This window comes from Crocodylus siamensis, chromosome 12, assembly GCF_052110815.1.
Source record: "Crocodylus siamensis isolate JL-2025a chromosome 12, ASM5211081v1, whole genome shotgun sequence".
Lineage (NCBI taxonomy): Eukaryota > Metazoa > Chordata > Crocodylia > Crocodylidae > Crocodylus > Crocodylus siamensis.
The window spans coordinates 21,921,887-21,948,264 of NC_143406.1; the positions used below are offsets into that span (position 1 = coordinate 21,921,887).

Genomic DNA, 26,378 nt, shown 5'->3' on the forward strand with positions numbered 1-26,378 from the left:
ATCATTTTTGACAGGAGCCAGCGCAGATAAATATGAATTTTTAACAAAAAATGTAGGGGCCCCACAGGCCAGACAGAATGGCATAGTGGGCTGGATCTGGCCCACAGGCCTTATTTTGCCCACCCCTGGGTTATCCTCTTATTACGATTAGAAAATAACCAGCCTGCTGATGGGGAAAGCTCTTTTAATCACTACTTGCAACCAGACTTCTTGTTATAAGAGAACCTCATGAGAAGATCTCACTTTTTTCATCCCTCTTCATGAATAGTGAACAGCAATGATTAACTGGATGAAATAACCAGTTGAAACTAGATCTAACACCTCTGGATCTATAATAATATGGGTCTATAAAAGGTGTGAAACAGACCAACTGCTTCCTGAAAGGGCTGGAAGGGTCCAATAGAAACCAGAATCACAGGAGTTAGTTCAGACGACTTGATGATCCCATCAAAACAGTCGTTCATAGCACAAAGTGGGGAGAGATGACCGAACAGAACGTATGGGTGTCCTCATCTTTGGGAAAACTCTCATCTTAGAATCTATGTTGAAGTAACAGAACTGAGCAGCAGAGTCAGTAGTTTTACACCTCTCCAAGACTACCTGCTGTGCTTTCTTCTGGTGTCAGGATATGTCATAGACATTTGGACTGGAAGGAACCCCGGAGGATCAGAGTCCAGCCCCCTGCCCCAGAGGTAGGAAGTCAGCAGGGATCATAGGATCCCAGCAAGATAAGCATCCAAATGCATCTTGAAGGCATTCAAAGTGGGTGCTTGAACTGCCTCCAGTGGCAGTCTATTCCAAACCTTGGGGGCTCGGACAGTGAAGAAGTTCATTCTTATGTCCAGCCTGAATTGGTCGCAGCGGAATTTGTAACTGTTCAATCTTGTCATCCCTTGGGGCACTCTGGTGAACAGACATTCCCCCAGCTTCTGATGAGCACCCCTGATAAATTTATAGGTGGCCAACAGATCACCCCTGAACCTGTGCTTTTCCAGGCTGAAGAGTCCCACAGCTCTCAGGCTCTCATCATAAGTCCTGTTTTCCTGACCTCTGATCATGTGCGTAGCTCTCCTCTGCACCCTCTCAAGCTTCTCCACATCCTTTTTTGAATTGTGAAGTCCAAAACTGGATGCAGTACTCCAGCTGTGGCCTCACCAAGGCCAAGTACAACGGAAGAATGACATCTGGGGATTTGCTTGAGAACCATTTATGGATGCAGGCCAGCATTTTGCTCGCTTTACTAGCCGCAGCATCACATCGAAGGCTCATATTCATGTTGTGGTCAACCATGACCCCCAAGTCCCTTTCATCTGTAGTGCTAACCAGCATAGTACTACTGAGCCTATAACCATGCTGCAGGTTTTTCCTCCCAAGGTGGAGAACCTTGAATTTTTCAGTGTTGAACACCATCAGGTTCTCGTCCGCCCATTTCCTGAGCCTGTCAAGATCTGCCTGGATCACCCTCCTGTCCTCAGGTACAGATGTTTTACCCCAGAGTCTGGTGTTGTCAGCAAACTTGGCCAATCCGCTTCTGACATCAATGTCCACATCACTGATGAAGATGTTAAATAGTATAGGCCCTAGAACATAGTCTTGAGGGACCTCACTGGTCACAGTGCACCAAGACAACTGGCTCCCGCTGACCACCTTATAAAGAAGGTACTTTCAGGTCATGTTCTTCAACAGCATCCATCTTTGGCATTCAACGACTCCACTCCCAAAAGGAAGGCTGCCTACAGTAGTCTCACTTTCTGGAGAAAAGGCCAACCCTTGTAGCCATGATGAGTGCTACTGCCACTGTTATCAGGTTAACGGGACACCGCCCATTCCTCTGGTTCTCGCCTGCTACGACTTGAATCTTATTAGGGGAGGAAAGAGATTGATGGAATGTTAACGGGTACCCACAGAATGACTACTTCCGACACGTTACATTATTCCTGGTATTTCATTTCCTTTTCTTATCTTTTCTTTTACAGCGGCCCAGATTGTAGGCGGCAGCCCGTTCAACCTGTCCCCTGGGCTCAGGAGGGGATCTCCAGCTTTGAAATCCTCAAGGTAAGTGCTGGACAGTGTCCTGCGATGCTAATTATGCTATTAGCAGTCCGTGCACGTGGCACCTTTCATTCCGCACCAGCTACTTCTGTGGGGAGCGTCCCCAGCTACTCTCACTCAGTCTGTGATAACCTTTAACAAGCCGGGCTCAGTCACTTTTGAGTTCAAGGTGGGTAAGGGATTCCCACGCCCGTGCCTCGGCTTATCGCCACTAATTACCTCAGTATCTCTGTGGTTTGTGCCGGCGCAGCTCTGGGAGTTCCCTTGCTGTCAGAGCTGGCACCTCAGGCTCCAGAACAGTTAACCCCCGAGCTCTGGGGTGGTTGCCAGCTTCCCCTCCCAGGTCTCGCCCTGAGACCCCTTCTCTAATTAGGGATGCCTCACTTCATCACAGTGCGGAGCTTCGGCTTTTCCCCAGACTCACCGCTGCAGCTGGAGTTCCTCCGTAAGTAACTGACAGCATTGCTGACTTGCTGTCTTTGTGATCCCTTGATTTCGGCACCTCTCTGGGCCTCAGATCATCTACCAGAACCTCTACCTCTGGGGTCTAAAGTATCCCCACTCTTCTATCCATTGGTGCCCAAAGGCATTTTCTCTGAGACCTCCCCATTCCTTTATCCTCGGAAGCAGCGTTCCATTGGCCAACCTTGCATGGTGTGGGGAACCCTCCCACAGCTGCCTGGGATTTTCCCAAGTAACAGGGCTCCTAGCAGGGACCCTGTTACAGCCACCATCAAAGAGGAAGTCATGCTGACTGCATCCAGGACCACTTGTAAGCTGACTTGGACCCAATGGGAATGAAAGTACTCTGTCGCATGGATCTCTTTTGTACTTCTTGTTCCCTGTACATGAAGATGGGGGATGCCATGACCAAAGGCTGCCAGACACGTTTAGCGAGGTCCATTAATCATTTAATTTAGAAGCAAAACCACTTTTCTCACTAAGACAAAGTTTTGTGCCTTGGTTCTTCAGCTTCTTCCAAAGGGATCTGAAGAGTGTCCATGCCATTCTTTACAAAAAGTTTTAAGTTGTCTACATTGGCAGGTCCTGAGATTGGCCATGAACCTCCTGGAAGCACCAGCTGCGAAACCAGAAGTACCAGTGGAAGCGCACTTCTGGTTTTGCCGCTGGCCCAGGGATTGACAGCTGGGGGACCCCCCCAGACTTGGGAGGCATCAGTCGCCCATGACCTAGGTGTGGGGTGGCTGGGGAATCATTGCTTCAATCCAGGGAGAGGGAGGAGAAAGACTGCAGTAAAACTTTCCAAGTCTGTGAGTTGGATCAATGTCTCAGGCATACTCTCCTGCTCCAGGAAACAGGGAAGCCAATGAAGGCTTTAAGGTAGACAGGGAAGCCAAAGCCTTTGAACAAAGAGCAGTGTAGTTTGTTCCTATTAGGGGTGCATCTATAAAGATCTTTTTGGCCAATACCAATGGCTAGTTAACTAACTAACCATATCGGCCGATACCAATCCGATAGCAGATATGCTGCCCAGGAGTTTGGAGAGTAGCATTGGGCTAAGTCAGTGAGGGGAAGGGACATGGGGGTGGGGGGAGGAAGGGGGGGCAGATCAAGGCCTCCATGGTGAGGGAGGGAATGGGGCTGGAGCAGGAGCTGCCAGCCAGGGCAGGCAGAGCATGGGACAGAGCCACAAGTGACTCAGCCAGGGAGGGCAGAGAGGGGTGGAGTGGGGGGAGCAGCTCTGCGTTGCTGCACGCACCCCTGGGGCAAGCATGGGTGGCACGTATCCCCCAGATTTGTGCACAGGGCAAGGATGGGCTGCCTACTGCAGGCTTGGGTCTGCACCAGCCTCTTCCCAGCACGGGGGCTTCACTGGGGCTGTGCTCAGGGCAGGACAGGTGGCAACATCACTGGGAGGGGGCTAAATTCACCTTAGTCACCCCATAGCCCCTCCCCCCCAGTGCCACTGCTGCCCGCCCCACCCTTGCCCACCCCAATCACAATCCCGACCCAGCCCTCCCACCAAGAAGAGGCCGGCACAGTTCCCGGCCCCAAGCCTGCAGCGGACAGCCTGCCCTCACCCTGTTCACAAATCTGAAGGGCACATGCCCCACATGCCTCCCCCAGGGGTGCACACAGTGGAGGGAAGCTCCCCCCTTCCCCATCCTCCCATATACCCTGGATGATCCACCCACAGTTCTATCCCATGTCCCGCCTGGGCAGCGCCTACCCCTGCCTTAGCCCCATTCCCTGCCTCACCATGTGGGCCTAGGTCTACTCTCCGTGCACCTTCTCTCTCCCATGCCCTTTCTCCCCCACAGATTTACCAGCTCAACGCTGTTCCCCAAGCTGCTGGGCTGCATTCCTCGCTGTGTGCCTGCTGCAGATGCATGCATGCACGCACATGATCAGCAACATTATCAGCTACACTGGCCAAACAAGCCAAATGTCAATGTCAACTTTCCTTTTATTGGTGACAATTCGATATGGACTGATACATCAATGCACCTCCAGTTCCTACAGTTACCTCCCCTTTGTAATGCTCATAGCCTATAGGGTAACATTAGCACTGGATGAGCACAGCCCAGGGCAAAGACATCAAACCACAGCTCAAGAGATGATTATATCTGGTATCCCAGTATTTTGCTAGTATGACCCTTGTGCAGAAGGGTGGCACTTTAGAGACTTCTAACTGGCTACCACCTACTTCATCAGATGCACTTTACGAAGTAGACGGTTGCTTATGAAAGGTCATGAATCTCTGAACCAGCTAATCTCTAAGGTACTACCTCTGTCCTGCCTTCTGCCTGACTTCATATTCACATGGCTAAACACCTCTCTAGACTCCCCATAGTCAAAGAGTGGGGCACACTTTCTAGGGGAATATCCATGCCAGTGCTCTAAGTCTTGAATATACTCTGATATCAGTGAGGAGGAAAAAAAAAGTACATGTGTTAGATCCACTGGGAAAACTTTGCTTTAAGGAAAGAACACTGAGGGAGTTTGATGCCAAGTTCTTAGTACCATCTGGGAGGTGCAGTTAAATGGTAATGATTCAGTCTTCTGCAGTACAAGTCTGCTCATGCCTTGAATATGGGCAATGCTACTGGTTCCCTTGATGCCCAGGAGCAGGACAAGGTCATTATTTCCTTCTAGGTCTGCAACAATGAACTAGGCAGTGCAATGACTAGTGGTAAATAGCTCAGTGCTATACTTGTCTCTCTAGTAATCAGTAGCATTGAGCCAGAGACCAATGGAGCTGGGCCAGAGAGAAAGCCAAAGTCAAAGAGCTGTTGTTAGCATCAGTTCTTCACTCAACATTTTGAAACTGAGCGAAAACACTGAAATGCACTTGAGCTTAATCAAGAACTCCTGTGTACCAAAACCCTATTTATAGGGCCAGAAAGTGGAAATCTCCTGGAGGTACTTGTTGGGAGGTAAAAATCTACCCCTGAGCTCCCCTTACCCACAAACACCATTTTCTTGTTCAAGTTCAATGCTAAAGATTTTAAATATAGGGAGCCCACACTATTGCACTTTGGTTCTCCCAGATCAGAGGCATGCCCATTCCATTTTCTCAAGGGATGCATCTTCGAGCCTTGCCTCCTCCTGTCAGTTCAGGAAATGAAAAACTTACAGATAATGAATGTTCTTGAGATGTGAGATTCTTCCAGGTAGCAGAGGCAGTTAGGTCAGACCAAAAAAAGCATTTGGATCTGACCCAACATTTGCAGTAGAGCAATACTGAGGAAACCTATTCTGGGTCAAATATTTTTTTTTATTCCCAGTAAGCAATAGGGAAAACTAACTCTACTGATTAAAAGTCAAAAGAAGTTAAAACTGCAGTAAGCAGAGACCAAGAAGCTTGGTCTCAAGCAGTGAAGCGGCTGATAACTTTCTTCCCTTTATGCCCTTAGTAACCCCAAGAAGCAGGAGGGTGCATGTGTCCTGAACAGGTACCTCTAGCCAAATAAGTCTCCATGTTCAAAGACACGAGGTGGACACACATCTGGAGACAATCATAGGAAAATTCCTAAATTACCATACAATAGCAAGGTACACTGCATCTTCACCACCTGCTTAACAGCAATATTCTACATTAGTTGATTAAGGAATCAGAATTAAGGTAAGATTTCCCATAAAGCAGGCACTACCACTAATAAAGGTATACCTTGAAAAGTTACAGAACCTTGCATTAAATCCTAAATTTGAGACTCTGGGAATATAATCCCTTTAGAATATAATTCTAAAGCAGTGTTCGTACAAAAGAAATTAGGAGATAGATCTCCCATTAACCATTTGATAATTCCTTATCACTGTTGCCTGCAGAAGCTCACAGCTCTTTGCAGCCTAATGCACATAAGGGATAAGTTTGTTACAAATAGGAGCACTGTGACAGGAGTATCACTACCGGAGGCTTTCTAGGGGTGACTCCACCCTCCTGTTATGGGCCAACCACCTGCTTACTCACCTGCCATGCCTTGATCTTAACTGGTTAATTGATTGATGCAATTAGCAGGAGGCTGCCCACTTTATGCGCCCCAGTGCCAGGGGCACTACCTGCAGCTCCTTTTCCTCCCCTACACTGCAGCCCAAGCCTTGCAGATGGTACTGACGTGGTTTTTGACCTGGGCCCTGTTGCGACTTGGCCCTCTCCTTTACCCCCCTGGGGCTTCTTGCAGCCCCCCCTTGCTCCAGGGGCTTCTTGCAGCCCCCCCTTGCTCCGGGGGCTGGGGTCAATGCACCCCAAAATGCTGCACCCTCTCTGGCGCCAAGGTCCCCACGCTCCCGTGGAGCCCCTATGAGGCCTCCTCCAACCCCTAATAGCCTCACCTGGTCCTCCGGTGTAACAACAACAACAAACAATAACACAAGCCCCTGGGCTATAACATAAAAAGTTAAACTGTCTGGTTAGGACATCATTCAGTCCCTACCGGGAAATACTCCAACCCATGGCAATCAGGAGATGCTCATGCAGTCGGGCTTCTCCTCTCTCTCTGCACTGGCCGAGCCCCCGCCTTCCTTGACTGCCAGAGGGAACTGCCCTCCTGGCCTCCTGCCTGGGCTTATATAGGCCACGCCCTGCCCCTTCCTGTCACCTGGCCCCCCCGCCAGCGGTTGTCTCGGCAACCAGCACCTGTTGCTCTGGCTGCCCTGGGAACTGGCAGCTGGGCCTCCCTATTCTGGCCACTAGGGGTCTCTCCCAAGCTGCTTTTTCTGTTCTCAGGCACAGGTCACCTGAGTGCTCTGCCACAAGCACCAACACACAGTTTATGCAACTTGTCCAAAGACACAGAGCAAGTCAGTGTCAAAACCAGAAACAGAACCCTGGAGAAGTCCCATGCTCCAATTCCAGTGGAAGTATTAAAGCTGATTTCCTACTGAAGGACCAGAATACACATAGATGCAACTGACAATACATATCAACTTGCCTGAACTGGTCTATTCCCAAGGAAGTTTAAATCCATGTTCTCCCCAAAGAGGTAACCCTCAGGATGTGGGGTGTCAAACTTCTCGCCTCCCATGAAAAAGTGACTTGCAAAGTAGTTTCCTGGAAAAACAAGACGTAAACAAATTCAAATGAGTGACTCCTGAAAAACAATAACAATCTTCAGCTTTTATTCAGTGTATTCAGGGGAGGCCTGTGACATAAACCAGGCTGTGCTTTAAAGTACAGATCTAATGCTGCACTGCAATTAAGAGAATTCCTGACAACACTGGTGTCATGTGGTGTCAATGCCGATAGCAGTGAGCACAAGCAGCAGCAAGAAGAAACTTGGCCAAACCATTACAGTATTGTTAGAGGAGTGAGCCGAACAACTTCACTGCACTGCCTACATACATTTAGCTGCAGTTTGGAGCCCTATAAAGAACCCCTATATGGAGTGAATGCCTTTGAAAGGTTACGAAGGCATTAATCACACAGAACTCTCAATCCATCTGGAAAGCCATAACTATGATTTATTCTGAAAACAAGAGGGTTTTTATAAGAGGTTTCCGCTTTTTCAACTTTTTTCTTTTTGCTTCAAGAAAGTTCTGTCTTATCCTGCATAGATAGTGCCATTTTAATGATGGACTCCCAAAGACTGAGCTCTGCTAACAAGCTCATAGGCTTCCAGATGTTTGTATTTTAGAAATATGTCCTTCTCCCCAGAGATCCTTTGCTTTTTTGTGGCCTTGTAACAAGGTACTTAGCAGAATTTGAAGATTCACTTGAATCTGGCAGGCCTCGAACTTGCAACTTCTGAGCTGTCAACCATGCACCTTAGTACCCATGCCATCCCAATCCTGTCCCCAAGATAATCAAACTCAGGTGGGGTCCAAAATCTAGCTGATACCAGGTCTACAACATCAGCATGGTAATGCTAAGGTGTCCTAGACAGCAATCCCTTTCCCTGCACCCCAAGCAATTAAGAGTAAAATGAAGAGCCGTTCTGAATGTAGAACCCCAGTTTGACTTTCTGATGGATAAAACCAATCAGCTTGGGGTGCATTGTGACATGTACATTTATGCCAAACTCCATAATAGCTTGGAGCACAAAGAGATTCATTTCACATTTTATATAGGTCAAGCAGAATTGCTTTAGGTCAAGCAGAATTGCTTTGGAGCATTTTATCTGTTTAACTGCAAAAAAATTTTGCATGCAGGAAATCTCAGAATTGCAGTGGCTGATTAACCTGACTCAAAGTCAGATGGCTGACTCTTGATTATAATTTGGTATTCTATGAATGAGACATGTTTAGGGGTCATAATCTCTTCTTAGGGAGTCTGCATTTATATGCAGTTCACATTAACATTCCTGTGCACATAAATCTGTTCTGCATTCACAAAAGACTACCTTTTGATATCACCTCTATGGTGCTTTTAACCCCACAAATTCCTAAGTGCTTTATCCAGATTGTGGACCAAACCTGCACATTACTTACTAAGTAAAAGTACAGATATAACATCTGTATTGTTATCAAAGGGTTACGGCGCATCACTTACAGCTACACAATTTTGCAGAGATACAACTATAGCAAAACAGTTCTAATTTTAACCCTGCTTCATGTCAAAACTCAAGCCAATTTAGCTACCTTCTATTCCTACGGACTCACACTGATAAAATGGTAACAGCTGTTGGTGTGCTTCCTTTCTTAATGCAGTTAAAATGTATGCCTGTCCATAACCTCAGATTTGCAGGAGCAAGTTTATACAGCTGGAATCTCTTCACAACATTTTCTGGGTTAGAAATGGCGGCTACTTAAGAAAGCAAATAAAGGCTCCACTTTGCAAGAGGTTCAGAATGGGAAGGAGCCAAAATATCATATCCAGTTGGAACAGCAGAGGTAATTAAAAGGACTGGAATAGAGGTATCCAGCTGTAATTTGGCCAGGAAATTGTAACTAATATTCACACTCTTCTCAGAAGTGCTACTAGGATGTTTAACAATGACAAACAATAGAGCCCTTAAGTTTTGGTTTTCATCAAGAACATGGCCCATCCAGAAACTCAGCACCACCTAACCATAAGGTACAACGCTGATTTAGTGCACAGCTAGAAGACTCTTCTTCCACCATGCCTACTACATCACTTCCTGTAATACTCCTAAGATCTCTGAATCACAGGATTCAGAGACCAGGCCTCACACCTCACTTAGTTTGTGAAACGCGAGAAGAAAAAAAAAACAAAACCAACAAAACACAAAGCCTCTCTCAGAGGAATTTTGGAAGATAAGTTATTAATGACATCTGTAAGGGACTGAAATAGCACGGTAATGCAGAAACATCTATAAATAAACCTTACTGTACTGACAGTATATTAACTGTCTATTGCATCTCATATTAGGGAGGAAATCCAAGACACAATATGAATTTCTGCTCTGAAAAACAGTCTCTCCATCCTAAAAATCTAAGACTGATGGAGCCAGAGACAAAAGTCACCATGCAAGCCCAAACACTATTTCCTACTCTCCTCCTGCAGGCCATCTGTTAGACGAATGCATTCACACTGGTGCATAAAGTGCTCATTAACTTTCCAAGCTAGAAACCTGGTGCAGTGCAAGTCCTAGAGAGCGCAAGGCAAATGTTTTCAAGGAGCTAAGCAGGAGACATGATAAAGAGCAAGACAGCTTCTACAGCCCTACGGGTACTAACAAAAAACTGTGGAATACACTAAGTCAATCCTGGATCATTACTTAATAAGTCAAAAAATGGCAGTGACTTATGGTGACAGATTGATAACACAGTCAGAAATACCCAGGAAGAGATGTTCTACAGCAAATTTTAGAGAATCACCTACAGCAGACACAAGCTAAACTCACAAAATTACAACCAGTGTTCTATGCTGATCCTTTCAATACCGTCACCACTGACCCAATATACAGACAGACAAAATTATTTAAAATGTCCTTACCTATCTAACTAGCATCTAGGACTATAACAACACAGGACATTTAAAACAGCAAAACCAAACAGGTTCTCCCTACATGTGCTGTTTCTTTAAATCAGGGGTAGGCAATGCTTTTTGGCTAGAGTGCTGAAAAAAAACCACAATGTCTACCTTGGAAGGTGCCGGAGTGCCAGCATGCCAGAAAAACAAAACGAGGGCAGGTGGTACATGGCAGGATGTACTGCATATTAGTATAGTTAATCATCATAAATGTTGCCCCCCCGCCCCCCATTTTTTGTTTGTTTTTTGGGTTTGTTTGTTTTTACAGTAAATACCAGACTTTCTAAACATTGTAAACCTGGTGACAATTAATAAAGCTTCTGATACTCCCTTTGACCTTGTGTATTTGTTTTGTGCAGGTCCCCCACAAGAGCCCCCCAGCCCTGCTCCTGCCCCTTAGCTCCCACCCAAAGCCCAGGCCCCACAGTCCAGGCTCAGTGGCCATCAGCAGCTACCCAGAGCATGGGCCACCTGCAGCTGGGAGGCTGCAAACAGGTGCTGCCTCCCTGCCGGGGCTTCAGGAAGGCAGCAGATGTTGGCACCACACCTAACCGGGGCCAGGAGGCAGCAGCTGTTTGCAGCCTCCCAGCTGCAGCCGGCCCAGGCTTTGGGGTAGCTGCTGCCAGCCACGGTGCCTAGGCTGCTTGCAGCAGGGCTTGCAGCCTCCCAGCCACCTGCTGGGAGCAGCCCAGGCTCCCAGCTGGCAGCAGCTACCTAGAGCCAGGGATGGCGGTGGCACGCTGAGGAAAATGGCCTTGCATGCCATGCTCGGCACGCATGCCAGGGGTTGCTGACTCCTGGTTTAAATGTTTCCTCTGGGCACTGCAAAATTTGGTTAGTTTCTCTTTACAGCAGCCATATATTTAGCTGATGGGATTCTAACACTGTTATAAAAGGTTCACTTGGAAAAAAAATGTACGTTCATGAAACTGCGCTGTACCTCATCTTTTTGAGCTTGATTTAAAATAATTAAAAAAAAAAAGTAAACTAAAGACTAGAGGTACACCAATACATCTGTCCCATATCAGATCAGCATCAATATGAGGAAAACAGAGTATCAGCAATCGGCTTTTTTTGTCTGATGTGGTCCATAAATGTATGCGTACAGTTGCAACACAACATGCAGACAGCAGGAGTGCAGCCCAGCAGAGTGGAGAGCAGCTGGGTCCAACTGGTAAGTCTTTTGTGGTGGAAGGGGCAGCGGGGTGGGAAGGAACATGGTGGGGGGGCAGACTGAGGCCTCTGTGGTGAGGGAAGGAGTAGGAATGGGGCTAGAGCAGGGGAAGTGGCTGGTGCTGCTCAGCCGAGGCAGGGCAGGGCACAGGACAGAGTCACAGCTCACCCAGGGGAGAAGGAGAGAAAGGGGCAGCTCCCACCACTGCACACACCCCGAGAGAGCATGGGGCCGTGTGCCCCTGCATCTGCACAGGAGGTGGGGCAGGCTGCTGCTGCAGGCTGGGACTAGGGACTGCATGGGCTCTTCCCAGTGAGGGGCTGGGCCAGGCTGCACTAGGCCAGGCAGTAGTAGCTCTGGGAGTGGAGGTTACAGCAAATTTTGGGGTGGCTGCAGCCCCTGCAACCTGCTCTCCTAGCACCACCCACCCCAAGAGCAGCCTGGCCCAGTCCCCTGCCAGGAAGAGCCCAGCACCGCCCCAGCCGCCCTCCCCACCCTACATGCAGATCCGGGCATACACAGCCCCCCACTAGCCTCCCGGGGGGCATGCAGCAGCAGGAGCTGACCCCCAGACAAGCTGCAGCTCCATCCCGTGCTCCACCCCGCCCCAGCTGGGCAGCACCTGCCCCTGCCTCAGCACCAACCCCACTCCCTCCCCCTATCACAGAGGCCTCAATCTGCCCCTCCCCATTCCCCATAACAGATTTATAATCCAATATGCAGCCCTGCAGCATGGAGAGCTGTGGCAGGCTGGTATCAGCCGATATGGCTCATTAAAAACCAGCCATCAGTATCAGCCCAAGAAATCTATCGGTGCACCCCTACTAAATAAAAGTATTGCTTAGTGTTACTGAAACATTCATGTTAAAAAACAAGAATAAGTCAGGAAATTCCTAAGATTCAGGGTGCAGAACTCAGACAAATTATACCATGAAACATATAAGATGTATAACCACTAGTGGCAAATAAATTTTCACATTTAACTAGCAAAAAGGAAGGCATACACCCAATGGAAGGGAGGGGCCATCACCAGGGAGGATTATACTGCGGTTGCTCTGGGATGCAGGGGGGCAGTCAGGAAGGCCAAGACAGAGATGGAACTGGGACTATCTTCCCAGATCAAGGACAACAAGAAGTCCTTTTTTAAATACATAGGAGGCAAAAAAGAAGGTAGCAGGTAACGTGGGGCCCCTGCGAGACACGCTAGAAAATGTGGTCGTCACACCAGGCAACCAAGCTAACCTATTTAACGAGTTCTTCACCTCCATTTTCCTGAGCAGGGACCGGATCAGCCCCCCCACTGGGTCCCCCTCAGGCCCCAGGGAAGGCGCACCCAGACCAAGGGTCAGGGAGGATTTCGTCAGGGAACTTCTAGAGGGACTGGATGTATTTAAATCAGGTGGTCTGGACGATCTCCACCCCAGAGTGCTAAGGGAATTAGCTGAGCTCATTGCGGGACCCCTGGTACGGCTTTACAAGCACTCGTGGTGCTCTGGTGTGGTGCCAGAGGACTGGAAGAGGGCCAATGTGGTTCCCATCTTCAAAAAAGGGAGGAAGGAGGACCCGGGAAACTATAGGCCAGTTAGTCTTACCTTGATCCTGGGTAAGCTTTTTGAGAGAATTATTCTGGCACATGTCCACGAGGGGCCAGCAGGGGAGATTATACTTAGGGGCAACCAACACGGGTTCATTAGAGGCAGGTCCTGTCAGACCAACCTGGTGGCCTTCTACAACCAGTTCACCAAATCCTTAGATTCAGGGGTAGCAGTGGACATAGTCTTTCTGGACTTTAGGAAGGCCTTCAACACTGTCTCTCACCCCATTCTCATTAAAAAATTAGGGGACTGTGGCATTGACACCTACACAGTTAAATGGGTCGCCAACTGGCTGGAGGGCCGCACCCAGAGAGTGGTGGTGGACGGGTCATTTTCGACCTGGAAGGATGTGGGCAGTGGGGTCCCCCAGGGCTCAGTCCTCGGGCCCGCACTATTCAACATCTTCATCAGTGACTTGGATGGGGGGTAAAAAGCACCCTGTTCAAATTTGCTGATGACACTAAGATGTGGGGGGATATGGGCATGTTAGAAGGAAGGACTAGGCTACAATTGGACCTAGACAGGTTACAGGGGTGGGTGGACAAGAATAGGATGGGATTCTATACTGACAAGTGCAAGGTGATGCACCTGAGGAGGAACAACCGGCACCATACCTACAGGCTGGGGAACTCCCTTCTCATCAGTGCAGAGGCGGAAAAGGATCTTGGAGTCATCACTGATGCCAAGATGAATATGGGCAGGCAGTGTGGGGATGCAGACAGGAAGGCCAACCACACCTTGTCATGCATCCACAGATGCATCTCAAGCAGGTCCAAGGAGGTGATACTCCCCCTCTATGCGACACTGGGTCAGGCTGCAGCTGGAGTACTGTGTCCAGTTCTGGGTGCCGCACTTCAAGAGGGATGTGGACAACATGGAGAGGGTCCAGAGGAGGGCCACTCGCATGATCAAGGGGCAGCAGGGCAGGCCCTACGATGAGAAGCTACAGGACCTGAACCTGTTCATCCTCCACAAGAGAAGGCTGAGGGGGGATCTAGTGGCCTGTTACAAACTAGTCAGAGGGGAGCAGCAGGCACTGGGGGAGTCCCTGTTCCCCCGAGCACTACTGGAAGTGACTAGAAATAACAGTTACAAGCTGGCAGAGGGTAAATTCAGATTAGACATCAGGAGGCGCTACTTCACTGTCACAGGGGCTAGGATCTGGAACCAACTTCCAAGCAAAGTGGTGCTGGCTCCTACCCTGGGGGTCTTTAAGATAAGGCTTGAGAATCACCTTGCTGGGGTCGTTTGACCCCAGTACTCTTTCCTGCCATGACAGGGGGTCGGACTTGATCTGCTCAGGTCCCTTCCGACCCTACTATGAAACTATGAACAAGGGAAAAAAGAATATAAGACACCCTTTGTTTATTTTGGAGGCTTATAAAAATGCTACCTTCCAAATGGCTAGAAAAGGTACATACAAAATAAATTAACACTTCTCAGACAACATGAAAAAGGATACAATTACTGTGTGACTGAGTTAAAGGTGACCTGCAAAGAAAAATCATCTGTCCTCTTTTTCAGCATCTTCAAAATGTACGGGCCAGTGGCAGAAGGTGGGGCTAACAGGGCCCAGCCCCCACAAATGGAGTGCAGCATCAGGTGTAGCCTTAGGCCACACACACAGGCTGCTGCAGTGGGGAGGAGGAGCAGGCACACTCAGCTACCCTGCATTTGCAGCCAGCGCTGAAGCTGATCCAGCCACATGCAGGCAGGTAAGTTTATTTTAATTGTCTTTATCACCCTGGGCCGGGGGAGGGGGAATGGGGACAGACTGAGATCCCCCATGGTGCAGGGGAGAGTGGAGTAAGGGAAGGGCGAATTATTCACCCCTGTCCCCTCCCTGCTGCACAATGAGAATTGTACCATGACCCAGCCCAGGCAAGGGCCCCATTCACTGTGACTGGGGCCCTGGCCAGGCCAGGTCATGGGATAGTCGGAGCCTGGAGACCCCTCTGGGGGTGCAGGCGGGCAGCTTCCACCACCATGCACACCGTGGAGAGCCAAGGGAGGGTGAGATGGGGGTTCCACCCCCTTCCCAGCTCCCCCACGCTGCGCCCCTGGACAAGCTATTGGGCTCTGATTGTCCCACAACCAGCCCAACCAGGGCCTCAGTCACAAGGAATCACATCCCAGCCAGGAATAAGGCCCACAGCAATGGGCCGTGCCATGCCGTGGCCCTTTCCCCTCCCCCTGTAGACTTTTCCATGGGGAGGATGCATGTGCGCACACACGTTCAGCCCCCCAAATTTTTTTTTCTTCCTCCACCTATGCCACTCATCACCTCCCCTGCCCCCCTCCTCCCCTGGCCCCACAGAGGCTGATATGCCTGGGGCCCCACACACCCCTAGGGACAGCTCTAAGACAGTACTAAGATGTGAAATCTGACACACTAAAAGTGGTTTAAAAGGGGAGCTACTACTACCCTTGCTCCTTCATCATAGGACTGAAGAAGTGCATTCTGGGAACTCAAAGCAAAGTCTACAACCAAACTAGAGAAGGCAAGATTTGCCTTTCCTGATATTTTTAATATACAAGAAGACTTACTTGAGACGCATCTTTTTATTTTTCTTTACAGGTCACCATTAAATTTTGACTTTCCAAATCTGTTTGAATTCTCTAGAATAGCTGAGGCTTGAAATTGAGAAGAGCTTCAAGTTAATTAAGTCAGTTTAGAAACTGATCTAGTCAAATTAGTTTGAAGCCCTGGAAGAGACATGATCAGCTGAATGAAATGGACTGTAATCAATCCACACTTGCTGTGGTGCACTCAAATATCTTCATTCTGACTAGATAAAAGCAAATTAATATCATACCCAAGGAACCACAGATGACTGATCTACTCCATTCTATATACCACACAACCTATTCGGACAAGCTGTGCTTCACACCCTGAGAAACTGAGGAACCAAGTTATTAGTGTTCTAGCAGCAAACACAAGCAGATTAACACCAGACTTGCAGAATTAACAAAATGCAGAACCAAATGGACATAACAGCCATTTCACCAGGAGATCTCTGCATCTAGCCTTGAAGTCTGTCACAAACATCTTCACTCCTTAAAGAAAATAACAGAAGCAAAACTTTCCAAACTTGCATGCTTCAACAACCACCTTACAGTCCAGAGTAATATCATCAACCTATCCAGCCTCATTCTCTGCCTGGCTTAGGCATCTGTAATATCTTGTGGTCTTTCTTTCTGCCCTACCATACAACTCAGTTAGGTGCAGCTATATGGCAAGGTATTTTTCTTCCAGCTAAGATTAAGGGAATGCTTCCATGACAAGGAGCCACACAATGATCAAGCAGCCACAGACCAAGACCTACAGACAGCACAAGGACAGCTCCTGAACTCCACCTGAGGGCCACAGCCCCACTCTGGATCTGTATATAAATTGTTTCCCCTTCAATGCCCTCTCATGAGATTGTCAAGAAAACAACAATACATATTACATCCCCAGTCTTGCACAGAGAGCCATACTCCACCTTAAAAACAACCCTGACATTATAACACAGCAGACTGATAAGGTGTGTGTGGGGCAGTGGAGGACGCACCATATAGTCATGGATAGACATATACGAGGCGAGAGATAAAATGTCAAGTTCATAAATGCACAGCCTAAGACTCCGTGGTACAATACGTGGAGGAATTAAACAACCACTTAACAACAGAGTAAGGACACTGGGCTTCAGAAAAGCAGATTTTGACTTGCTCAGGGAACTCATGGACAGGATCCCTTGAGAGGCCAGTCTGAGGAAAGAAGAGTCCAGGAGAGCTGGATCTACTTTAAAGAAATCTTACTAAGGGGGCAAAAACAAACCATTCCAGTGCACAGGAAGACTAGCAAGTATGGCACAAAACCAGCTTGACTTAGCAGTGAACTCTTCAGCGAACTAAAACACAATGGAAGCTTATAAAAAAAAAAAAATCACAGAGCAGGTCCTCAAGGAATCAATTTCTAAGCAGCTGGAAGAGAAGAAGGTGATTAGGGACAATCAGAATGGATTCACCAAGGGCAAGTCATGCCTGACCAACATGATTACCTTCTATGATGAGATGACTGGCTCTGTGGATGGAAGGAGAGCAGTGGATGTGGTATGCCTTGACTTTAGCAAGGTTTTTCATACTGTCACCCACAACTCATTTGCAGGCAAGCTAAGAAAGTACGGCTTGAATAAATGGACTGTAAGGTGAACAGAAAACTGGCTGGATCATTGGGCTCAGAGGGTAGTAGTTAATGGCTCAATGTCTAGTTGGTAGCCAGTATCAAGTGGAGTGCCCCTGGAGCTGGTTTTGTTTAATATCTTCATCAATGACCTAGAAAATGGGAAAAGAAAGTGCACCCTCAGCAAGTTTGCAAATGACACCAACTGCGAGTAGTAGATACACTGGAGGGTAGGGCTAGAATTCAGAAAGACCTAGACTAATTGGAGGATTGGACCAAAAGAAATCTCATGGGGCAAACGTGCCTGCTGTGGCGATTCAAATGAGTTTGAGATGCCACAAGAGGCACACTGAAAATGAAAAACTGTTCTCCATGCTGCATATTTGCAGCACAGGCTAAATTTGATACCTGGGTTTCCAGTATCAGCCAAAGAGAGCGCGAATGGAGCGTTATGGACAGACAGATGGACAGACAGACAGACTTAGGCTTTTATAATATTAAAATGATGACAGAGGTGCTGGCAAGCTTCCAAATTTCCTTAAAATTGTAAATATCAATAAAACATTACCCAACTGATCTGTCTCTCTCTGTACATATCGTAGTCTTTTGTTTTACTTGTGAAAGAACATGGATCGGGGGGTATTTTAAAGAGTTTGGGATTTTTTTAATCAGAGAATTTGCACTTTTTAAATAGGGAACAGCAAGATTCCTGCTAGTGAGGCAAGTGGCAGGACCCAGACAGAGGTGCCTGCTCAGGGCTGGCACCTAGGACCCAACTGGAGGGTAAATGAGGTGACTGACCTCCTGGCCACTTGCAACCAAGAAGATATGCTTTGACAGCTCAAAGCAGGCCACTACACTGAGAACATCTTCCAAGTGATAGCTCCTAAATGGTAGGGCAGAGGCACATGTGGCAGCAGTGCCATACAAAGGCCAACTGTGCAGCCACAGCTCACAGGCAGCTGGCTGCTACAGTAGGGTGCAATGACTCTGCTACAGTGCCCGTGAGGTCCCCATCCAGGTCTGGCAGGGGTGCAGACATAGGGTGCAGATCCAATGGGGCAGATGCAGACACAGACACAAGAGCTCCCAGTCAGCTTTTTGCCATTACAGGGGGAGCCAGGAATCACAGCCCTGGGCTCCACCTGCACCAGCAGAAAGGTGGGATGCGGATCTGACTCATGATCCCACAATCATGCCTCCTGCCTTGCACCTGTGGTATCATAGGTGTGAATCACACATCAGATCCCACTGCACCTTTACCTGCACATCTAGAGGGGCTTGGCATAGAAGGTTTCATTGGCAACGTTCTGCTAAGCAGACACGAAAATACAGCATTCACACCAAGATGGAACTGAAAACAATACTCTGTCAAAGCTTCCATACTGCACCTACATAATGTGAGACTTCCAGTTATGCTTAACTGTAATTAAACTAAGGCTCCAAGAGAGAGTTCGGGAAGACCAGGCCTCACTGATTTCTGATTGACCTTATGAGAGATATAAAAACAGAACACACAAATGAGCAGGGAGGCTAATTGTAGGTACTGACAGGCTTGTTTCTTTGTAGCAACTACAGAAGCATAATATTTACACACTTGATGTTGCTATCATTGTCCCAGACAATAGGGGGGTGTGAAGCTCCAGTCACCGATTCAATACGGAGAAGATTCAGTTCAATTTGGAGGCCGAATCACTGAATCCAAATCAATTCAGGAGAAAAAAGAAAACCTCCAAATTGATCTGGAAAAGATTCAGAAGTCAGTCTTTCAGGGGAACAGAAACAGAGAAGGGGGGAGACTGACATCTGCAGGTGGCTAGTGACTGATCTTTCCCCGAGTCCCCTTCCAATCACAGTGCTCTGGGGGAGGGATGCAGAAACAGCATATAAGCCTCTGTCTGCACCCTTTCTGTCCTTTTTTGTGAGCTGTTTCTGCCTAAGCAACAGCATCTGAAAGGTACTGGACTGGCTTGGCTTCCTACCTAGTCAGTCTCCAACTAGTTGCTGTTCTGGGAAAGGACCGGATACAGCTTACTAGCTAGAATATTTCTACTTATCCCTATCCAATCCACTTCTTTCAACTTATTCTTCCCCCCAAAACTTCTTATATGTTCTTGGTTCCCTCCCCTCCATACACACACACTTTTTAAAACGAAAGCTGTGTTTTCCCTGGTAGTATGATCCATCACTGTGCAGGAAAGCACATACATTACACATACTCACAAACACATACAGAGAAGAAGAGATATTGTATAGTTTTACACACAACAGTAAACACAAGTCAGACACATACATCAGAAAAAAGAAGAAAAAGAGACTTTACAGCTGCACACACACAGAGACAAATTTTCCAGCACAGGAAAGATTAATATGAAGCATGCTAGAAAGGCAGGTGCCAGGTCTTCTGGCAGGGGAGGGAAAGGGCCTAGAGGGGGAGAGCTAGAGCTGCAAGTCCCACCCTGTCCCCACAAACATAGACATATCCTCTTTCCTGGCAGCCATGAGACTTCTGCTGCCAGTGGGAACAAGGAGTATCTGTCCCTGCACCACCTCCCCTAACACCAGAAACAGTCACCACCAGCAGAATGACAGTCTTCTTTACCCCAATTTCACCTCCCAGCATAAGCCTCCCAGTGCCAGAGGAGGAGCTGGATTTGGAACCAGGGGACCGAGTGACCTAGCAGAAGAAATTCTGGGGGCCAAGGGAGAATCTGAGTTTGTGCTCCACAACCCTCAAAGTTCCCCTAGACCCAGGTCTCCTTCTCTGGAAAGCACCTCAGAGGAGGTTGAGGTTGTGAAGGCAAGCGGCTCAGCTAAGTCAGCTCCTCCTGTTGTTGTGCCTCAACCTGCTGAGGAGGGAGATAAGGCTGGATCCCCACCCTCAACCCAGAAGCAGGGGAGTAGTGTAGTATGGGGGGCATTTTTTACCCCTGGATTGCTTGCTACCACAGGCTTCCCAGAGTGCACAGACTCAAGCACCAAGAACAGCACCAAGCAAGAGACCACCCAAACAAAACTGTTAGCTGATTAACATATCCATCTGCACAAAAATAAAAGAAAATTTTTAAATTCTATACTGATGGTATCTCATCCCAGTTAAAATTAAATGTATTTACGGTACAGGAACAGGCAAGTGTTGGAGGGTATGTGGTCAGTTGGAAAGATTATATTACATATGGTGGTAGGTTTACCAAAATCAAGTTGATCTGAAAAAAGGCTGGAGACATGGTAAGGGAAGTAACAGGATGCCAGCTATCAGATAGCCCATTAATATTCTTACCAAATTTTCCTGAGAACTTTGCAACATGCAAGAGTCAAAGGGAATTGATCACTCATCTTCTAGAGGCTGCAAGAATTATTATAGCAAAAACCTGGAAGTGACATTACTTAAAAAAAAATAAAAAAAATTGCTGACTAATTTTAAAAAGTTTGGGAAGTTTCAGCAGTGGAAAAGAAAAGATATCCTATTAAGCCAGTGTCATGCCCGGAAAAAGGGAAAAAGATCCTTGCTTAGAAATCCAGTGGAAGTTCTTTGAATTTGCTGAAAAAAGAGACTCATCCGCCTCCAAACCATGAAGTTTGCAAAACTTTTTAGAACCCTGAAGGAGAGTGCAAATTTTATTAGCTAACGGTTAGGAACAACTGTGGAATTAATTTGAAATCTAAAAGAAGAGCTGGGTAGAAGACAGTGAGCTTTGTACTATGCAAAATTCTGAAGAAAAAGAGTGAGATGAATCATTAAACAGGTTACAGACAGATCTGAAGAAACACAAATGCTTGACATGAACTATAAAATGTACAGGAACTGTTAGAGACTGAAAGGAAGAGAAACAAAGAACATAAAACTCCACTGTGGACAACTACTTGGGAACACCGTTGATTGAAGATAAGTATCTATATTTCTATACACCTGATATGGGGATTGAAGGCATCTTTAAACATTACATTTGTTATTTGATTAATTGGATTTGTTAAAGTTTATTTTAAAAATTTTAGTTAAGATTTTCAAGAGATCTGCTGGAAACCCAGTATATACATTCAGGACGCTGGTCAGGGAATTTGGGCTCATGAATGCACATAGAAAACAGGCATCCCACAAAACTAAACAAACACAAGTTCATATCGGTACCTCTAGAAGCCATGTTAAAATAATTTAAAACAAGTGTTTTAACCACTACATTGGTAACCATAAATTAAACTGTGAAACTTCTTCACGAATTAGGTTTGATTTCATTGACTAGGTACAGGTGTCAGCAACCCCCGGAACGTGTGCCGAACATGGCATGTGAGGCCATTTTGCTCAACACACCACCACCAGCCTGGGCTCTAGGCAGCTGCTGCCAGCAGGCAGCTGGACAGCTGCAAGCACTGCTGCAAGCAGCCCAGGCACTATGGCTGGCAGCAGCTACCCAGAGCCTGAGCCGGTTGCAGCCAGGAGGCTGCAAACATCTACTCCGGGCTCTGACATTAGCTCCATACCAGTGGGTGCACACGTGCCTTGGAGCGGACGGTGAGGGAGGGGCCTAAGACAATGCAACCCCGACCTCTTCCCTGCTGCTAGCACAGAGCTGATGGCAGGGCTCTGGAGCCCAGTGCAGCTGTTTGTAGCCAACCTGGGCTACAGGCAGCTTCAGCAAGTAGCAGGTAGGCTGCAAACAGCTGTGCTGGGCTCCACAACCCCGACATCAGCTCCATGCTTGGAAGAGGGGCAGCAAGAGAGGTGACAGATTTAAAAAACCCCAAAATGGCTGGAGGATGTCACAATGCCAGAGCCACTGCCAGCTTTTCTTCCTGCTTGTACCCGAGGTGTCTGTCAAGGCAGGACTGTTCACCATTGAGGCTTCCACCCAGGTCCTGGTTGTTGTGAAGGCTGTGGCTTGTAGGTTCCTTCCAGTGACAGCCAGGTAGGGGAGTGCCTGTCGTGTGAGCGGTTCCTCCTGGTGGTATCCCTCAAGAAGCAGGTAAGAGAGCTACAGAAGGAGGTGGTGAGGCTCTGAAGCATCCTCCGCCACGAGGACTTCATCGGTTCAGTGCTGGAGGAGACCTCTAGCACTGTGAATGAAAGACAGCCAAAAGGTAGTGCTAGCGAAAAGGACACAGACTCCCAGGAAGGTGGAAGCCAGAAGCTTGTGACCTCTGACAGCAAGCAGAAATCTTCATCTCCACCTACAGCAGTTTGACTGGAGAAAAGATACGAGTCCTAGCACCAGAGGAGAAAAAGCACATTCCATTGGTGGAAGAGGACAGGACAGGCCTCTCCAAGATTGGAAGGATCAAGACCACTGCTACCAAGAAGCAGTGATGGGTTGTGGTGATTAGAGACTCCCTTCTGTGAGGAGGCCTCTATCTGCCAGCCTGACCTGTTGTCTAGGGAAGTTGCTGCTTGCCCAGATCCGAGGTGTCAGGGAAGAATTACTGAGACTCATCCAGCCCTCTGACTACTACCCCATGATGCTCCATCCATGTGGGCACCAATGATGCTGCCAGGGTGACCCTGAGCAGATCAAAAGCAACTACAGGGCTCTGGATGCAAAGGTGAAGGGGATGGAGGCTCAAGTGGTGTTCGCCTTAATGCTTTTGGACAAGGAAACAGGCCAGGGCAGGATCAGACACATCCTACAGATCAGTGGATGGCTGTGCAGATGGTGTTTACTTCTTTGACCATGGGATGGTGTTCCAAGAAAAAGGATTGCTAGGAAGAGACAGCATCCACCTGACAAAGAGAGTGAAGAGGATCTTCACAGACAGGCTCACTAACCTAGTGAGGAGGACTTTAAACTAGGTTCACTGGGGAAGATGGAGACCAAAGCCCTGAGGTAAAAGTGGGGAAGTGGGTGACCTGAAGGAAGTGCAAGCAGGAAGGGGCAACATGGGAGGCCTTCTCATTCTTCCTGAGAAAGTAGGGCAATCAGCCAGTTACCTCACGTGTCTGTACATGAATGCATGGAGCCTGGAAAACAAGCAGGAAGAATTAGAAGTCCTTGCACAGTCCCAGAACTATGACATGATTGGAATAACAGAGACTCTGTGGGAAAGCTCACATGACTGGAGCACTGTCACAAATAGGCACAGACTGTTCAGGAAGACAGGCCAGGGAAATGAGGAGGAAGAGTTGCACTTTATGTAAAAAGGGCTGTATGATTACTCAGAACTCCAGTATGAAACTGGAAATAGGCCTGTTGGAAGTCTCTGGGTTAGGGTTAGAGGGTACAGCAACATGGTGAGCATCTGCTATAGACCACCAAACTAGGAGGATGTGCTAGATGAGTCTTTCTTCAAACTGCCAGCAAAAGTTTCCTGGTCACAGGCCCTGGTTCTAATGGGGGGCTTCAATCACCCTGACATCTGCTGGGAGGGCAGTACAGTAGCGCACAGACAATACAGGAAGTTTCTAGAGGGTGTTGGGGACAAATTCCTGGTGCAAGTGTTGATGAGACCAAGTATGAGCCATCCTTTTCTTGACCTGCTGCTCATGAACACAGAAGACTTGTGGGGAATGTAGTAGGAGATGGAAACTTGGGCAGCAGTGACCAAAAAATGACTGAGTTCAGGATCCTGAGAAAAGGAAAGAAGAACAGCAGAGTAAAGACCATGGACTTAAGACACCAGACTTTGATTTGCTTAGGGAACTCATGGACAGGATCCCTTGAGAGGCCAGTCTGAGGGGGAGAAAAGCCCAGGAGAGCTAGCTGTACTTTAAAGAAACCTTACCGAGGAGGCAAGAAAGAACCATTCCAATGTCCAGGAAGACTAGCAAGTATGGCCAAAGACCAGCTTGGCTTAGCAGAGAACTCTTCAGTGAGCTAAAACACAAAGGAAGCTTGTAAGTGGAAACTTGGACAAACAACTAGGGAGTAGTATAAGAGTATTGTTCAGGAATACAGAGATGAAATCAGGAAGGCCAAAGCACAACTGGAGTTACAGCTAGCAAGGGATGTGAAGGGTAATGAGGGTTTCTATATCAGCAACCAGAGGAAGAAAAGGGAAAGTGTGGGTACCTAACTGAATGGGGGAGGAAACCTGGGGCACTTACACACATGTGGGAAGCTTGCTTCAACACTGGAAATCCAGGGCATCAGAGCAGACTTGATTAATTGAGTCTGCTGGATATTGACATGCTTTGGCAGCCTCATGCATCACATGCATCAGTGGCACAGTGCGCCTCCACATGGAGAAAATAGCAGCGATTCACTTTGAACTAAAACATGTTCTATGTGCTTTAGTTCAAAGCACACTGCCATTTTCTTGACACAGAGGCACGCTGCACCGCTGATACATGTGATGTGCAGGTGCTTTTAATCGGCACAACTTACTAAGTAGAAGTGCCCAGCGCCACATAGGGAGCACATGTAAAAATGCCCCTAGTGACAGAGGATGAGGAAAAGGTTGGAGTACTCAATGCCTCTTTCACCTCAGTCTTCACAGGCAAGGTTATCTCCCAGACTACTGCACCTGGCAGTAGTTTGGGGAGGAGGTGAGCAGCCACCTGTGGTGAAAGAACAGGTTAAGGACTATTTAGAAGAGCTGGACTGTACAAATCTGTACGGCCAAACACAATGCACCTGAGGGGGCTGAGAAAGTTGGCCAATATTTCAGTGCCATTGGCCATCATATTTGAAAACTCATGGCAATCGGGAGAGGTCCCAGACAAGGGCAAATATAGTAACCAGGGGAATTACAGATATAAAAATAAATGAAGCAGATCATTCTTGAGTCAATATACAAATGCTTCTTCCTCTGTTTCTGTAACTGATCACAACAAAAGTATAGCTAAAATTAAAGCTTTTGTTGTACAGCAAAAAATTAAAGCATTTGTATATTCACTCAAGAATGATCTGCTTCATTTATTTTTAACATCTGTAATTACCCTGAACTTCTCTTTCAAAGAGGATAGTGTGTAGGAGCTTACCTAGGCAAGGAAAAAAGCGCACTTCAAAAAATGTTTAATAGTTAACTCTTTTATTCCTTAGTAAATGCTTCAGTTTATTTAGGTACTTGATGTATTGGGCCAAGGTTTTAGTTGTCTGGTTAAGACTATTACATACAACAAAAATAGTTTTCACACAAATTTTAAAAAAATCTTTGCTTTTTTAAAATCTGTCTCTTGATAGTGTTCATTTCTATACAGCAAGAGGAAAAGCAAACATTTTTATGTAATACTTGAGGCAACAAGGGACTACTATGATCAACAATCTACTCTGACCTCCTGTATAACTTCTTTCAATTACAACCTGCTTGAACCAGAACACGGGATGTTTCTCTAAAAGGTATCTTTATTTAAAGTACTAACTGATGGATAATCCACCACAACCACTATTAATATATTCTAATGGATTGCCACCTTCACTACTAAAAACGCATGTTTAAATTTTAACTCTCAAATTGTGTCTATTCATTATTTACTTCTCTGCCAATAGGTCATTGGCAGATGTTTAGGAATTTCATTCTAAAAGCAAAAACTTTACTTTCTTAATTAGTTCCTTTCTGCCCTTCAAGATACAGGAAGATATGCTCATAATCAGATGCTGTGTTCCTAAAGCATCCATATTTGTAGCATATTTTCCAGGCTACATACTATGAAGTGGTTCCTGCACTGGAACAAACCACCCTTGAAAATATAACCACAAAATATTTGCCCTCTGAGAAGCAAAGTCCCATGTAGTATCTGGCAAATAAAACGTACATTAAAATCAAAGAATGGATTTGTCATGTATACCCCAGATTGATAGGTAGTCAATCGCTTCCTTAAATCTGTTCAGAAACTTGCAAGGAAACAAGATATGTAGGTTGTCTACAGAACCCACCTGACTCAAAACCAAAGAAGGTGGAAAGCAAATTCCAACTAAGACGTTACAGCACACTCAGTCAGAAAACAGGTAAGTCCAATATAAATATAGCAGCAGTGGGAGCCACCCCCTTCCAGATCAGCTTCCTGCAGCTCCATCCTGTCCCCTGCACTACTGCCCCAGCTGGGCAATGCCTACTCCTGTCCCTGCCCCA

General features: G+C 47.1%; 1 protein-coding gene and 1 long non-coding RNA gene across 10 annotated transcripts in view; one reads left to right on the forward strand and one right to left on the reverse strand.

The window, feature by feature from the left end:
- Positions 1-26,378, reverse strand: part of MGRN1 (mahogunin ring finger 1) — a 154,678-nt gene that overhangs the window by 123,761 nt on the left and 4,539 nt on the right. For all 9 annotated transcript variants that reach the window (XR_016438640.1, XR_016438639.1, XM_090023432.1 and 6 more), the window contains exon 2: positions 7,446-7,564. Coding sequence is in view for 7 of the 9 variants with exons in the window: in XM_090023432.1 (XP_089879558.1) it covers positions 7,446-7,564 (119 nt within the window). In the remaining 2 variants the exon portion in view is untranslated. The remainder of the gene's footprint in view (positions 1-7,445; positions 7,565-26,378) is intronic.
- LOC149854766 (uncharacterized) lies at positions 1,985-17,943 on the forward strand. The gene is made up of 3 exons (XR_016438641.1): positions 1,985-2,055; positions 14,738-14,928; positions 15,792-17,943. It is a non-coding gene; the product is annotated as an uncharacterized LOC149854766 (long non-coding RNA).